We start from the raw sequence: 16,093 nt of genomic DNA on the forward strand, positions 1-16,093 counted from the left end.
AGAGACATTTGGTGATTTAAAATTTCAGATTATATACTTACACTACACTATTGTACCTTTCTTTAATTCATGGTCATTTCAGTGATCCCCTGACAATCTCTGTTTTACATACCATAAATCAGCTAAAGGTACTATTTTTGGTGTGAGACATGATGTGCAACACGGTATAAATCAGGCTTTTAGTGCAAGCAGGTCTTGGCCTTCTTTGGCTGAGCCGTCATGTTTACCTAGACCCAAGTGTGGGTTACTATCCGCAAAGCGCAAACCCACAACGTATTATCCAGTGTCCGTACTGCTGTGGTAGAGTGTGCATCATTGCTTGTGTACTGTCAGGAGACAGCCAGTCAGGCTACAGAGGACAGACCATTCATCAGTCAGCCACTGGACCTACAGTAATATAACAGCAGACCTTTGGTCTGGCTGGGTTTCCTCTGAAACCTCAGCTACACTCTGTTATGGGTCAAACAATCTACTGTCTCCCACTGTCTGACCTCCTATACACTGGCATCTGTGTCATTTACAATAAAATGCAGTGTTAACCACTTGTAAAACCCTACCAAAAATATCACACGCACAGTCGCACACCCACACGCACACACACACACACACACACACACACACACACACACACACACACTAAGGCTGTACCCTAGCCCTGTTTTTAGGACTCGAACCTAACGAGCGAACGTTCGAACCCCTGAATGTTCGGGGACAGCCTTAACACACACACACAATTTTAAAATGTCACAGTTTGATAATAACAATAACAGTGGATCAGGGTTAGAGTGGCCGGTAGAGAGGCCGGATGTGAACAGTTCGATCCCGGGTTCCCCCAATTGCTCCCGATGTGCAGGTTGGTGGCCTTGCATGGTTTCCTCCACCATCGGTGGATGAATGTGTGTGTCAATGCGTGGATGTAATGCGCAATGAATGAATGCAATGAATGAATGAATGAATGAATATATAGAAGATAATAGTGCTATATAAATGCACCATTTCTATCAAACAACTTTGTCGTTCTACATTGCATGTTGCAGTCAATGTGTGCAAGTGTTGGATGGTACCTTACATAAGTAGTTTGTCCTCCTGTCCCGTTGAGCCCCGTAAGTAATGTAAGCTTTTCTTCCCAGGCAAGGCAACCCTTTGAAAGATGAGTCCCAGGCAAATTCGGATGTGGAGGAATCTTGGGACTTGCTCAGTGAAGAAGAGGAAGCCCCCGCGTCAAATGAAACGCATGTCCGGCAAACAACAGAACAGTCAGGCACTATAGTGGTCTACACTCTACACTGTCACTCCTTATGACACACACACACACACACACACACACACACACACACACACACACACACACACACACACACACACACACACACCTTGAGGATAAACACACCCACGTTGAGGAGTTGTTGAGGCATTCAATTGAGTCTGTTTAGATTATTTCATTTGGACGGATGCTCTGCCGAAAGGTAGCTATTTTAAGTAAGCCAGAGTCAACGGGTGGATATGAGAACAGCTGCATAAATTGACATCATTTAGGCCTGCATGGCAACAGTTTGTGTTGCGTCATGTGATTTCACACCAGAATATATAAGATGATGCACCGTGTTGAAGAGGACAGTAGACGGAGAGCGAGAAAGAGTTAGACACAGACCAGACCCACATACAGAGTGATGTTGTGTTGGACCGTTTCCAAAGTAGGAGGACCAAAGCGAGCCTGTCATGCTTCTGTAGCAGTGAGGAACAAACTGTATTCCTTTGGAGGCCTCTGTGATAGAAAGATCTACCGATGTGATAGAAAGATCTACAAGGAACAGATGATGATGGATGTCCATGTCTTCAACACAGAGTCTTTATGCTGGAAAAAGTTACCTCCAGTGAAACCTGAAAGAGGAGACGGTCACCTTGAGGCGCCACTCAGGCGCTGTGACCACACAGCTGTTCTGATAGAAGATACAGTCTACATCTGGGGAGGGTTTCCTTACTCCAATGTGCTTTATGCATTTGATGTCGACGCCCAAATATGGTTTAAACCCAGGGTTTCTGGGTCTGTTTCAGAGATTTGGTACCACTCAGCCTGTGTGTTGGGGAAGGTCATGTTTATTCATGGAGGATTGATCAATCTGACTAGATGGACTAATGACATCTACAAGTTGGACACCAGCACCATGGTCTGGTCCTTAATTAACACCAGAGGCACTGCACCACCTCCTACATCATGTCACTCTGCCACCATCATTGGGACAAAGATGTTTGTATTTGGGGGCCACTCACGCGGCCACTGCATCAACATCAGAGTGTTTGACACAGAGACAAACTACTGGATAAACACACCTTCTACACAGCCTCTACAAAGCCGCTGGAATCATTCAGACTTTACCTACAATGGAGAGCTGTACATACATGGTGGTGAAATCGCTTACAAGAAATACAATGATCTGTGGAAATTCAGTCCAGAAACCAACTCCTGGAAGAAGGTTGAGCCCAAGGGTATCGGACCGTATACGAGATATAGAATGTGCTGTTGCATGGTGGGAGATCGTATCATCCTCTTTGGAGGAGACACTGAAGGCCTGTATGTCTTAGACTTCAGTCCTAGCCTGAAGAAATTATGTAACATAGCAGTTATTCAGTACGATCTGGAACAGTCTGAACTCCCTCACAACATCAGGTGGGAACTGGCAGCCATGACTGGCAAGGCTACTTACTTACAGCCAACTAGGATACAGAATCTGTGACGGGGTCGATTCCCTGTGGATCTCAGTTGTTGTTCTCAATGCTGTCATATTGACAATGTCATATTGATGACATCTGTGAGGACTGTACACCAAACTCAGGAGTCACGTGTCAAAGTATGCCAAAACAAGTGGCGTTTAATTCACAGAATTTGAAATGTACAACTGTTCTTTCTTTTTTCTCTTGCAGGTTCAACATAAACAGTTCTTTCTTTCCACATGTAGGGGTCGCTGTCATCGCTGAGGATCGTCGCTGGATTTCCAGGTAGGTTTTTAATTCAACTTAAATCTTCATGTATCTTCAGGTAAGTGTCACTGTAGGGTAAGTAAAGGGTTAAATCATATCTTTACTCGGTCACCCAAACATATTGCCATTCTCGACTAACAACTCCTATTTCCTGTCATTGACTATGGTGATATAATTTATCAGAATACTACTGAGGCTCATCTCCATTCATTGAATGTTGTGTACAATAGCATCTGTAGATTTGTTTTGAGGTGTCCTTACCGGACACATCACTGTGTCATGTCATGTACGACACCTTAAATTGGTTAACTCCTCAAGCAAGGAGGCATTTCCACTGGTTGCTCTTTTTTTTTTAAAATACTGTTTTTATTAGGCATTTGTATTTGACATAACTTCAAAATATTATTGACAGATAAATGAGTAAGTAATATAAAACGAAAAAATAATAATGGTGACATGTAGTGCAAATGTTCCAGATACAATACAAATAACTAGAAAAGGATCGCTGCAAGCAGCGATAAGGCCGGACCAAGCAGGAAGGCAATAAGAATAATATGCACAAGAAACATGGAAGACTAAACTTGAGAAAAAGACCATGGAATTGTGACAGGGTCGGTTTTTTATAGTGGGGGGCAGGTACAGGTTCTTGAAGATTCATACACAGAGTTGGCGGTGCCCAGATTTTAACCTATGACCTTGTGTTGCAAAGGCAAGAGCTCTACCTACCGAGCTAACAAGCAAAATCATTCAGTGTTTTTGTAGCAAGTTGCACAAGGATAACTAATGATAAAGGTGGGTAAATGAATTGATAAAAGGTTAACTGAAAAAATATTATTAAACTTCACAGAAAATAAACAGCTTTGAACATTCATGAAAAACAAACAAATGGGGCCCACTTTAAGTTGTTGAATTGAAAAGTCCCCGTTCAGTCTCTTTCTCCAATTTGGAGAACCAGATTACCACATTTGTGGGTGAAGGGGGGGGTTCAGAGTTCCGGGTCGGCTCGCCAGGTCTGGGTACCATCCGGTACCAGAACCATCCATGCAAGGGAATCCTTTCAGGACACAAAAAACCTGAACTGAAAGGCCAGGTGTCCAAATCAGTCTTTGTTTCAAAATCACTGTTGTACAACATCAAATAATCTATCAATTCATGAGTAAAGAACCTGATTTGATCAGGATCAAGTTCTTTATACATGTTTCTCACTAAACAAATCAGTTTCTAGAATTGTTACGGCCCTTTAAACTTGGCTCAACCAAGGGCTAACATAAAAGGACACAAAGTCAGATCAAAAGTTTACAAAGATATTACACATTTATTTAAAATCCTGCATTGCAAAACAGGGACTGATGGACAAGAATACAGTACTTACGACCAGCCCATCTGAAACTTAACTAATAACAGCAACAAAAAGGGAACACAACTGTTCAGTTTGGGTGTTTGGGAGACAATGGGCCTCATGCGCCAATAAGTTCCTAACTTTTCCTCTTACATTTCTTCCTAAGTGAATTCCTAAGAGAAGTCCAGTCAGATTCATGAAACGTTCTTAAGTAGGCAGAATTGTTCGTAAGCATGTTCTTATGATGATGAATCCAAATCCTCGTAACTTGAAGGGGTGTGCCAGTTCATTCAAATGATCATAGGTAGACGCCCCACATATCCTAATTAGCATCCTAATTACCATAGGGAACCGCCCCACCAATCCCATATAAGGCATTGGGAATTCACTTTCCTACCTGTGTTCACCCAGGTGGGTGTGGTTTTGCGTGACTCTATGGCCTTGCCTGCAGTCACACATGTGTGTGATTGCAGCACACAGAAATCACAGGACCTCACACATAGAAATAAAGTTGAGTGAAGTCAAGAATACCTAAACTAAAGTCTAAATATGGTGGAACACCAGACTCCAAACATTAAAAAATCAATAATACTGTGGAGGTACTGAAGTGAACAGACATTTTCAATATTTCAATATTTTCAATATTCATGAATGTATTTTATTATTTATCTCACAATAGTCAAGGGGGGGGGGGGGGGGATGATGGCGGGTGCATGGGGTGGGGGTTATGTGGTGGGTATGGTGCGTTTGTTTGGGTTGGGTTGGGTTGTGAACTCTAAACCAGTGGTTCTCAAACATTTTCATGTCAAGGACCCCCAAATTGACATGCATTCTGCAGACCCCCATATGAAAATATTTTCTGCTAGGGAAATGTTTTGAAGATTTATCAAAATGTAGCTGATCTACAAGCTCAAAATGGGCAGTAATGGGACGCGTTTGTGAGCTTGTGGATTGGCTATTTTCAAAGTATAAAATGGGATTAAAGTGGTAAAATGTTCCATATTTTGCTGTGGACTGCCTGGAACTTCCTCAAGGACCCCTTGAGGTCCTCAGACCAAACTTTGAGCATCATGCAGATGGCGCTGTTTTTCCTTTATGTTTTCAGATTGCACTTAAGAACGAAAAAGGCACCCTAAGAGTGCTCCACAGTGTGCGTAGATTCTGTTCTTACCTACGAACAAATCACAGCTAAGAAAAGATTGAGGGATCCCAAAACCTTCTTAAAAACTTCCTAAGTGGGTCTAAGAACAAATTTCCTCTTAAGAACTTCTTAAGAACGGTTGGCGCATGAGGCCCAATGAGCTGCTGGCCACAAGTCCCTTCGGCCTGGTGGAGACAACTAAGCTATGATGTATATAAACAAGTCTAAATATGTTGTCAATTTCGTCAACAAATAAGAGTTTTGGCACCACTCTATAACAATGACTGGCCATTGGATTGGATTGACACAATCCCGAAAAGAAATGCATGCTCGCGAGAAGAAGCGACTGGCCATTGTATGGTGTTGCGTGTAGCCTACTGGGCACACCCACTGTGACCCACATGGTCTCATTGGGCCTCATGCGCCAATAACTTCCTAACTTTTCCTCTTACATTTCTTCCTAAGTGAATTCCTAAGAGAAGTCCAGTCAGATTCATGAAACGTTCTTAAGTAGGCAGAATTGTTCGTAAGCATGTTCTTATGATGATGAATCCAAATCCTCGTAACTTGAAGGGGTGTGCCAGTTCATTCAAATTATCATAGGTAGACGCCCCACATATCCTAATTAGCATCCTAATTACCATAGGGAACCGCCCCACCAATCCCATATAAGGCATTGGGAATTCACTTTCCTACCTGTGTTCACCCAGGTGGGTGTAGTTTTGCATGACTCCATGGCCTTGCCTGCAGTCACACCTGTGTGTGATTGCAGCTCACAGGACCTCACACATAGAAATAAAGTTGAGTGAAGTCAAGAATACCTAAACTAAAGTCTAAATATGGTGGAACACCAGACTCCAAACATTAAAAATCAATAATACTGTGGAGGTACTGAAGTGAACAGAAAATTTCAATATTTCAATATTTTCAATAAACATGAATGTATTTCATTATTTATCTCACAATAGTCAACTTGGGGGGGAGGGGGATGATGGTGGGTGCATGGGGTGGGGGTTATGTGGTGGGTATGGTGCGTTGGGTTGGGTTGTGAACTCTAAACCAGTGGTTCTCAAACATTTTTATGTCAAGGACCCCCAAATTGACATGCATTCTGCAGACCCCCATATGAAAATATTTTCTGCTAGGGAAATGTTTTGAAGATTTATCAAAATGTTTCGAAAATAGCCGATCTACAAGCTCAAAATGGGCAGTAATGGGACGCGTTTGTGAGCTTGTAGATATTTTTTGCTATTTTCAAAGTATAAAATGGGATTAAAGTGGTAAATGTTCCATATTTTGCTGTGGACTGCCTGGAACTTCCTCAAGGACCCCTTGAGGTCCTCAGACCAAACTTTGAGCATCATGCAGATGGCGCTGTTTTTCCTTTATGTTTTCAGATTGCACTTAAGAATGAAAAAGGCACCCTAAGAGTGCTCCACAGTGTGCGTAGATTCTGTTCTTACCTACGAACAAATCACAGCTAAGAAAAGATTGAGGGATCCCAAAACCTTCTTAAAAACTTCCTAAGTGGGTCTAAGAACAAATTTCCTCTTAAGAACTTCTTAAGAACGGTTGGCGCATGAGGCCCATTGACTTCAATGTTAAAGCAACACTATATGTAACTTTCTTCTTCTACCCAGGATTTGTGCAAGTGCTGACATATTTACCATTGAGCTACTATAGAGTCTGTCTGCTTGCTCTGGATACATTTCATCTTGATCATCAGTTCAAAATTCATGTCTATGTGAGACCTTTGGGGGACATTTGGGGATCAAATCAAATAAATAAAAAATAAGAAAGCCGACAATTGGAAGTGTCACATGATGTTTTAACACCTGAATGCATTATTTGACCACGTACACCTAACAAGGTCTGATATTTGATCAGATCACCTGTCTCTCCTCTGCCGTGCTGGCACAAAAGAGTATATACTCTAAGGCTGGCACGCGTCAGTTAGGAGAGCGCCAGCCGCCAACTGCCAAGTAGGCCGCTGTAGTGGAGGAGGGGTGTTCTGTTTTATGTTTAAGATAAATGTTGGTCTAATAAGTCTTGAGTTGAGTTCATAGGTACCCGGACATGTCTTACTGGATTGCTTTACAAAATGTCATGTAATTGGTTGAATGACTCATTGGGCTGTGTGTTTGCTTCATAATGAGTGTTAAGGGTTTACCATACCAATTACTAATTGATGTCACTTGATGAGTTAATTAGTTCCACCTGATAGAACAGTCAGGTTGGCAACTTGGCACTGCAGAGAGTTCAGGTTAGTCTTGAAGCAACAAGCAGGAGAGAACTACCTGGCCCTGGGCGTTTGGAGAAAGCCTGTTGTAGTTTCTGTAACTGTTCAGTTTCTGCCTTCAAGTTTATTTGCATTTTAAATTTTTTGCTAGTGTTATTTTTCCGTCATGGTAGCCTATAATTGTTCCATTGGGCGTTTTGGGGAGAAATAAAACCCCCAAAATGGCATACATACATGTATGTATGTATGTATACGTATGACTTTTGACAATCTTTTTGGAGTCTTGACCAACTTCACAGGTAGGCTATACTTATATCCAGAAGACAGGACAGGAGCCACAGGACAAAAACATATATGGTTATATGTACACACACATTTTGTATAGCCTACTGTAGGTATACTATACTTACTATGCACTTATTTACCACCATTAATTCATTATTGAATCAATTTCTATTAATTGGTTTGTGTAAAATGATATTAGCACAGCTTTTACTATGACAGTAAACTGCCAACTGCCTTTATTACTTTTATTACTTTTATTACTTGCGCAAGCAGAGCGCACAAGTAATAGTTTTCGTCCAGTGCTTCGATGCGTATGCCGCCGTTTGATGTGTATGCGCCATGCCAGCGTATGACGTAATGACTACTTGTGCTTGATATGGCAGTGGTGTCAGATTACATACATGTATACATAGGGGCATTACCTTTAATCCTCCCGACACTAAAACATATCGTCATTACGTCACCATCCCAATTACACCCTGGCATTGGGTCCTTTAATCCACATCTTTATTACGCCATCATTGAGAGTAGTTATACCAGTTATACCCTGACGTCATATGCTGCTACGATACATACGCATCAAACGGGGCATATGCAAAGTAACCACATTATACCGCTAATCAACTTACAAATTACATATACATAGTCATTTCCTTTAATCCACCCGACACTGATCGACATATACGTCACCATCGAAAGCCGTCACTCATCCGTATTAATTACATTACTACTTTTTTACCTCCAAAAACTAGGTACGTAGCAAATAGCTAAACCTAATAATTCAATATTTCAAACGTTCTTTCACAGAGAAGCTGAGATTTGACCGTTTGTAGCGGTCAACAGTACTTGCGCGCTCTGCTTGCGCACTAGTAGGCCATTTATGGCCTACTTGTGTGCAACAAGCAAGTAGGCACTCGACAGAGTGCAGTTCTAGTTTATCACTACAATTATTTCGCTCTTTACTTATCATGTAGGTAATATACTGCAGGCACTAGTTAGGTTATTCTGACAAGGTGATGAAAAAGGTGATCGAGGAAGTATAACATCAGGGGTTTTCAAATATTTGTATTTAATTTTTTTATACCAGGACCCGATTTTACCAAGGAAATATTTGTGAAATTTCTAATATTCTGTTAATTGGAATATTTATTAGAAAATGCATTTACAACGCATCTTAAGTTTTCCTTTTTTCCGTTGCCACCATCACCTTCCCACACAACCCTACTTGGGGTCACATTGATTTATATATAGGCTACCGGTATATAAAATGTATATTTAACACATTATGTTTGAGGGGTGCGCGCCCCTCCTATGCCCAGCTTTTGGTGTATGTGCTCAAACTTTGTCCTACACAAACATTACATTTCCATTGACAATTAATTGACCACTTTACGCCATAGTGTCTATTTTACGTCATGATGATGTACAATGATAAGAGCGCCCCTCACTTCACACGCACCATCACTTGATTTGTATTATTATGCATACCGAGTACACTGTTTATCAGTTCATCAGTTTGAGAGATTAGCTCTGGACAACACAGACAACTCTCATATTAGACACCCAGCCTCTTGCAGACTCGAGCCATCAAAAACATCAACTTCTTTTCAATAGAATAATTTATGATGGCTATCTTGATTTGGGCCTGTATGTGTTAACTGTTCCTTTGGTCTTTCAGGAGCCTGTTCGACAACATACAATGTACAACTGGGAAGACCTGGCTCCCAGCGGTAGGTAAGCCTTGAACTCTCTCTCCCTTGGACCAGCACGTTGTTTGTTTTGGCCTCAGCCCTACGGAGTTATGTTTTCACACACGTTACAACACCATCTTGCACACATCATACAATTCACACAAACATCACCCGATACAGTGACACACACCACTGAGTGACCGACACCCCATAGTTTTTCATTGTTTTGAATCGATGTGTTTGCAATAAACCTCCCCCTTCTTTGTGCATATCCTTATTCAACAGTAAACATTACTCTGGCCAACTTAAAGTAAGGTTCCCCCACGATAACGAGCTAATAGGGTTCCCCCACGATAACGAGCTAATAGGGTTCCCCCACGATAACGAGCTAATAGGGTTCCCCCACGATAACGAGCTAATAGGGTTCCCCCACGATAACAAGCTAATAGGGTTCCCCCACGATAACGAGCTAATAGGGTTCCCCCACGATAACAAGCTAATAGGGTTCCCCCACGATAACGAGCTAATAGGGTTCCCCCACGATAACAAGCTAATAGGGTTCCCCCACGATAACGAGCTAATAGGGTTCCCCCACGATAACAGCTAATAGGGTTCCCCCACGATAACGAGCTAATAGGGTTCCCCCACGATAACGAGCTAATAGGGTTCCCCCACGATAACAGCTAATAGGGTTCCCCCACGATAACGAGCTAATAGGGTTCCCCCACGATAACGAGCTAATAGGGTTCCCCCACGATAACAGCTAATAGGGTTCCCCCACGATAACGAGCTAAAGAACTGGTTTAGTGCTTTTGTAGAACGTACAGTATAGGACATCTGTGTTGAAATTCCTGTTATAAGTTTTTGAGGGCCCCGCCTATATTGAGCTATACAGTGTAGATTTTGAGGGCCCCGCCTATATTGAGCTATACAGTGTAGATTTTTGTCCTAACACAATGACAATGAATGGAGAAATTACGTGTCTGAGCAAATCGGCTATTTTTGTTTTACACATAGATTAAATTCCCATTGACAATGAATGGACAATTTACGTCATATGTAGACGAGCAAATCGGCTATTTTTGTCCTACACATAGATTAAATTCCCATTGACAATGAATGGATGATGTACGATAAGAGCACCCCTCACTTCACACGGGTGTGATTTCTTTAAACTTGAGATAGGTGTCTGACTGTTTTGTGTCGCTTGATTATGCCCAAATACTGACATCATGCCATACGTGGATCTTGACTTGGGGTTCATGAATCCAGGACACATATTTTGAGCAGTAAATAAGCAATACAGGAGGGTAGGAGAGGGTATGCGCATGCATAAAGTGAGTGGAAAATTGAGTGGCAAAGTGATTTTAACATTGTTTAGTGCAATCAGATGTCAAAGCCAGAAAGTCGTTTTTGCCACTCAGTAGTCGTTCCTGCATAACTTCTGGGTATGATGATGATGTCACGCACATACCCTCTATAGCTGCTCCACGGCCACTCGGCCTCCTCTGTTTACACACCACGTTACATCTGGTTATGACAGACAGCGCTGGTCTTGGAGCAGGTGGAGAACAATATAAAACAATCACATTTTTTTTTTAAAAAGAAAAGAAAGAAATAGACAGTTTGACTGACGGGTGACTTATTATTTCTCTTGCAGCAGCAGGCTCTGCCAGCCAGGTCACATAAAAAAGAGGGGGAAAAAGAAAGAAAATGAAAAAATCAGCCTGCCGTGTTCACTGATGTGGCCTGCACTGCAAGCAGAGTTTCTGGGCTGAATTTAAATAAAACTCCTTTTCCTCTTGTTTTGCAAGGCCATGACTCGCATGCCACATCAGATTACACAAGGCAGGCCACTGGGAAATGTACTCAATCTGAGTAATGGGCATTCGGGGCCTGACGGTGAGGATGAGGTTTTTTCTTGGGTCTGGCACTGGGTTTTTCTTGTCCTTTCTCGGTGAATGTCGGTTTCTCCATCTCCACCAATCTAGACATTGGGCTGACAGGTTTTCGGGGTCTGGGAATTATCTTAGGTTGTCAGGCGTTTTTGCTACATTTTCTTTTTGCTTCTTTGGGGTCCTCTTTTTAAGGGGCGCTAGCCCCTTCTATAAACAGCTTTTGTCTCTACAGATTTGCCATTCACAATGAAAGGGGAATTCAGGTCAAATGTCCGCTAAATCTTGTCCCCACACATCTCAAGTTTTGCCATTGACAATGAACAGAGAAATTAGGTCAATTCTACTAAATATGACGTAAATTAAACATCAAAACATTAAACGCCATTGACATTGAAGGGACATTTTTTATGTAAATGTACTAAACGAGCAAATCAGCTAACCAATCGCAGGCAACAGGCATTCTGATTGGCCAGTATGAGATGATGCTGTATGATGCTGTATGATGACAAGAGCGCCCCTCACTTCACAAGGTGTGATTTATGTTCACAAAACGTCCGTCTTGTCTTCTCACACCCTCTTTCCAACTGATTTGATGTCCTCTGATTGTTCTCTTCATGGGACTTCTCACCTCTGTGTGTTTTGTCAGCACCTTCCTCCTCTCTGATGTCGTCCTGCTATGGAACCTTCTCCTCTCTGATGTCGTCCTGCTATGGAACCTTCTCCTCTCTGATGTCGTCCTGCTATGGAACCTTCTTCCTCCTCTCTGATGTCGTCCTGCTATGGGACCTTCTTTCTCCTCTCTGATGTCGTCCTGCTATGGGACCTTCTCCTCTCTGATGTCGTCCTGCTATGGGACCTTCTTTCTCCTCTCTGATGTCGTCCTGCTATGGGACCTTCTTTCTCCTCTCTGATGTCGTCCTGCTATGGGACCTTCTTTCTCCTCTCTGATGTCGTCCTGCTATGGAACCTTCTCCTCTCTGATGTCGTCCTGCTATGGAACCTTCTTTTCTTTCTCCTCTCTGATGTCGTCCTGCTATGGAACCTTCTCCTCTCTGATGTCGTCCTGCTATGGAACCTTCTCCTCTCTGATGTCGTCCTGCTATGGAACCTTCTTTTTTTTCCTCATGGGACTTCCGTCTGCTTTGCTCATCTGCTCACCTGCTTCCTCATCTGAAGCCTTCTTTCTCTTGACAGCAGCCTTCCTGACGGGGGATGCAGCAGCCTTCCTGACAGGGGATGCAGCAGCCTTCCTAACAGTAGATGCCACAGGGGATGCAGCAGCCTTCCTAACTGGGGACGCGGAACCAGCTTTGTTGAGCGGGGTGGCAAACTCCAGCTTGCCGTCGTCGTGGGCTCCGATTGCCTTGAGGCCAGACTGCAGGATGGAGCGCAGTTTGTCATATGGTGGCGTGTCTGCATAGCTCAGTGACTTCACCACTTCCATGAACTCGCGGATTTCATCCGGTTTGTCTTGAGCAGAGAAACACTTGGACATGAACTTGGAGATGTTTTCCCAACTGCTGATCTTGGAATCTCTGACGTAGATGGGGTCCTGGAGATTGTCTGACCAGGGCAGGCGGCCACACAGCCACTGTACCATGCAGTAAGCCATGATCTCCATGTCCCCTCTCCTGCCGGGTGGGGCTCCCTTGTGGGCATCGATGCTGGTGAACTCGATGGTGCCATCATGACACCTCTTGTGGTTCTCTTTGTAGTCCTTCAGGACACCCTCTGGACAGTATCTATAGGCCAGCCCGTAATCTACTAAATACACCTGGTTGGGGTCCCTGTGGCTAAGGAGAAGGTTTGAGGCTTTGATGTCTGCGTGCACATACTCATGTTCATGGATGTACTCCAGAATGTCCAGAAGACGTAGACCCAATTGCAGGACCAGTTTTCTTGGGAATCTCCCCCCGCTCTGCTCAAACTTCTGCAGGTCTGTGCCACACCTGTCCATTACCATGAATCTGTACCTATATCCTCCTCTCTCGTGCAGGCCAGTGCCCCAGTACTTTGGTACTCCCAGATATTTCATCTTATGAGCCCTCATCCAACTCTGAATCAGATCAGGCTTGGCAGCTCTCATGTAGAACTTAAGCTCGGAGAACAATGGGCCATTGTCACTGGGCTCCACTTTGATCACATACGGAGCATCGGCCCCTACATCCTTTACTGAACTTTCATCAGCCAAATAGATTAGGCCAAAGCCCCCCTGGCCAATTGGAGCACCCAGCTTCCAGGATTTCTGCACAGTATCTGTGAGGACCTCTCCGGGTGGGAACTCCTCTGCCAACTTCCGTTTAGCTGGACCTTTCCTCTTCCCTGCCACCTTGGCTTTCTTAGGAGGAGTCATCTGACACTTCGTGACAAATATAGTTCAAACAAATCTCTCACTGGCACTGACCTGGATGCAGTGAAAGTACTGAATACAGTGAAAGCCTTTTTTAACATATTTGGTGGCCAGTATGTCATCATCAGTCATGTATGACGTCAGTACTATGATGTCAACCATCTCCATATGGGCATATCGAAAAACGGATACACGTGTCCTTCCCAGTACCCAATTTGTCAGAGTACTTGGAGGATAGTCTACGTCTATGATTTGATGTCACTGACGTACCATAAATCTACAAACTCTACACACTATCTTATCCCCCTTACTTTTCTCCTTATATACAAATGAATTCCAGTTAGAACATGCGGGATATGTTTCATTTGTTTCAAATATGCAGATGATATGGCCCTGGTTACCATATTGAAGAAGGGGGACACAGCGGGGGAGGAAGCATACAGAGTACATGTGTCATCTCTTCAGAACCCGTGTGATAAAAGCTCCTTAGGGATCAATGTGACAAAAACAAAATAACTTGTCATTCATGAAAAGGAACCTGTGCAGTCCATTACGATTAGTGGACAAATAGTGGAGGTAGTAGACAATTTTAAATACTTATAGGCACATATATTGACAGCAAACTCAATTTCAGTGAAAATACTGACCAGATATATATATCTCCATATATGGAGCTGGCCTGTTCTTCACAATTATGTTCTGACATATGCATAGACTCCATATGTGGGCATGCCAGACAAAGAACTCTATATATGGTCATAAAAGGGAGACGAACATAATAACTGGGTGGGGCATTCATTTCCAACTTGCATCGTTCCAAGTAGGCCAGTGCCCAACGGGCACCGCTCTAGTTGCGAACGCAGCATGCACGCATTGTGACACACACATATTTGTGAATTTATAAGAAAAGTCTAAACGCCAGCTTAAATTATAGACTGAAACTGGGATATGGAATGTTAAATTAATTTGTCCCACATGTCTTATACAATGCCAAATTCAGGACACTTGGTGCATACGGGACTACACGATGCAAATTGGGAATGAATAACCCCACCCAATATGCAAGCTGGACATAGGAGGGGCGCCCCTCAAAAAAAAAAAGGTTTCAGTATTTAATACTTGTTTAACCCGGCATGACAAGAGTTAAACAAGGCTTTTGGAAATGATGTCATGTGGCAGCCAAGTATGGACTTTTAATGCCCCCCCTATAATCCCTATGGTATATCTGTCAGTCCCTTTATCGGGGATCTCCATATATGGGCATAACAGTGACACAGATGTGGCTGTGAGGGCTTTAGCCTACCTTGTTTAAATTGTACCTGCCATACTTTTTCAACATGTTAATAAAATGCCCAATCAATCAATTGTTTAATTTCTTTATGTAATGGGAACTTGTGTTATGTTATTGCGTGCCATTGATTTATAACATTTATGTGATAAATACACCATGAGTCAGTGATGTCATCAGTAGGCTATATGCCCAATTGCCCATATATGGTCATATGCCCATATAATGTATGGGCATATGACCATACATTATAAAGGTATGGGCATGTGCTTATATATGGGCAATATGCCAATGCATTGCCCATATATGACCAATTTGCCCTTATGTGTGCATATAGCTCGAGGTCAGATTGACCCTCAAGCCAGACACTAGTGCATTGCAGGATACCTCTGAGTCTGCACAAATCGGTGTTGCCTGGCAACAGTTTGTGTTGTGTGTGTGATGTCAGCGCAGAACTCCTTTAGCCTACAGTAGCCTATTTAAGACACAGAACAACCCTAAGCGTGGGAAAGTCAAGAGAGCAGCTTTACTGAGAAGGCTTACACCCTGACTTCTTCAAGTTTTGAGAGAGAAACAACTTTTTTGATTCCTCCTCGCCAACATGCCGCTCGCCAGAGACTTGCTGCACCCGTCCCCCGAGGAGCAGAGGAGAACGCACAAGAAGAAACGGCTCGTGCAGAGTCCCAACTCGTACTTCATGGACGTGAAGTGTCCAGGATGTGCCAAGATCATCACCCTGTTCAGCCACGCCCAGTCGGTGGTGCTCTGCAGCCGCTGTGCCACGGCCCTCTGTCAGCCGTCGGGAGGAAAGGCACGACTCACAGAGGGCTGCTCCTTCAGGAAGAAGTCTCACCACAACGTGAACCAACAGAAGCAGAACTAG

At 43.2% G+C, this 16,093-nt stretch overlaps 2 protein-coding genes across 2 annotated transcripts; one reads left to right on the forward strand and one right to left on the reverse strand.

Moving 5' to 3' along the window:
• Positions 1–12,671: 12,671 nt before the first annotated feature.
• LOC306938736 (serine/threonine-protein kinase VRK1-like) lies at positions 12,672–15,259 on the reverse strand (the record flags this gene model as incomplete). Its single annotated transcript, XM_079523003.1, has 1 exon — positions 12,672–15,259. Exon 1 carries the CDS (start codon positions 13,923–13,925, stop codon positions 12,672–12,674), a length of 1,254 nt encoding a protein of 417 aa, XP_079379129.1. The 5' UTR covers positions 13,926–15,259.
• A 549-nt stretch (positions 15,260–15,808) lies between these two features.
• On the forward strand, positions 15,809–16,093 carry LOC306938737 (small ribosomal subunit protein eS27-like; the record flags this gene model as incomplete). Its single annotated transcript, XM_079523004.1, has 1 exon — positions 15,809–16,093. Exon 1 carries the CDS (start codon positions 15,812–15,814, stop codon positions 16,091–16,093), a length of 282 nt encoding a protein of 93 aa, XP_079379130.1. The 5' UTR covers positions 15,809–15,811.

This window comes from Electrona antarctica (genome assembly GCF_951216825.1).
Source record: "Electrona antarctica genome assembly, chromosome: 15".
Classification (NCBI taxonomy): Eukaryota; Metazoa; Chordata; class Actinopteri; order Myctophiformes; family Myctophidae; genus Electrona; species Electrona antarctica.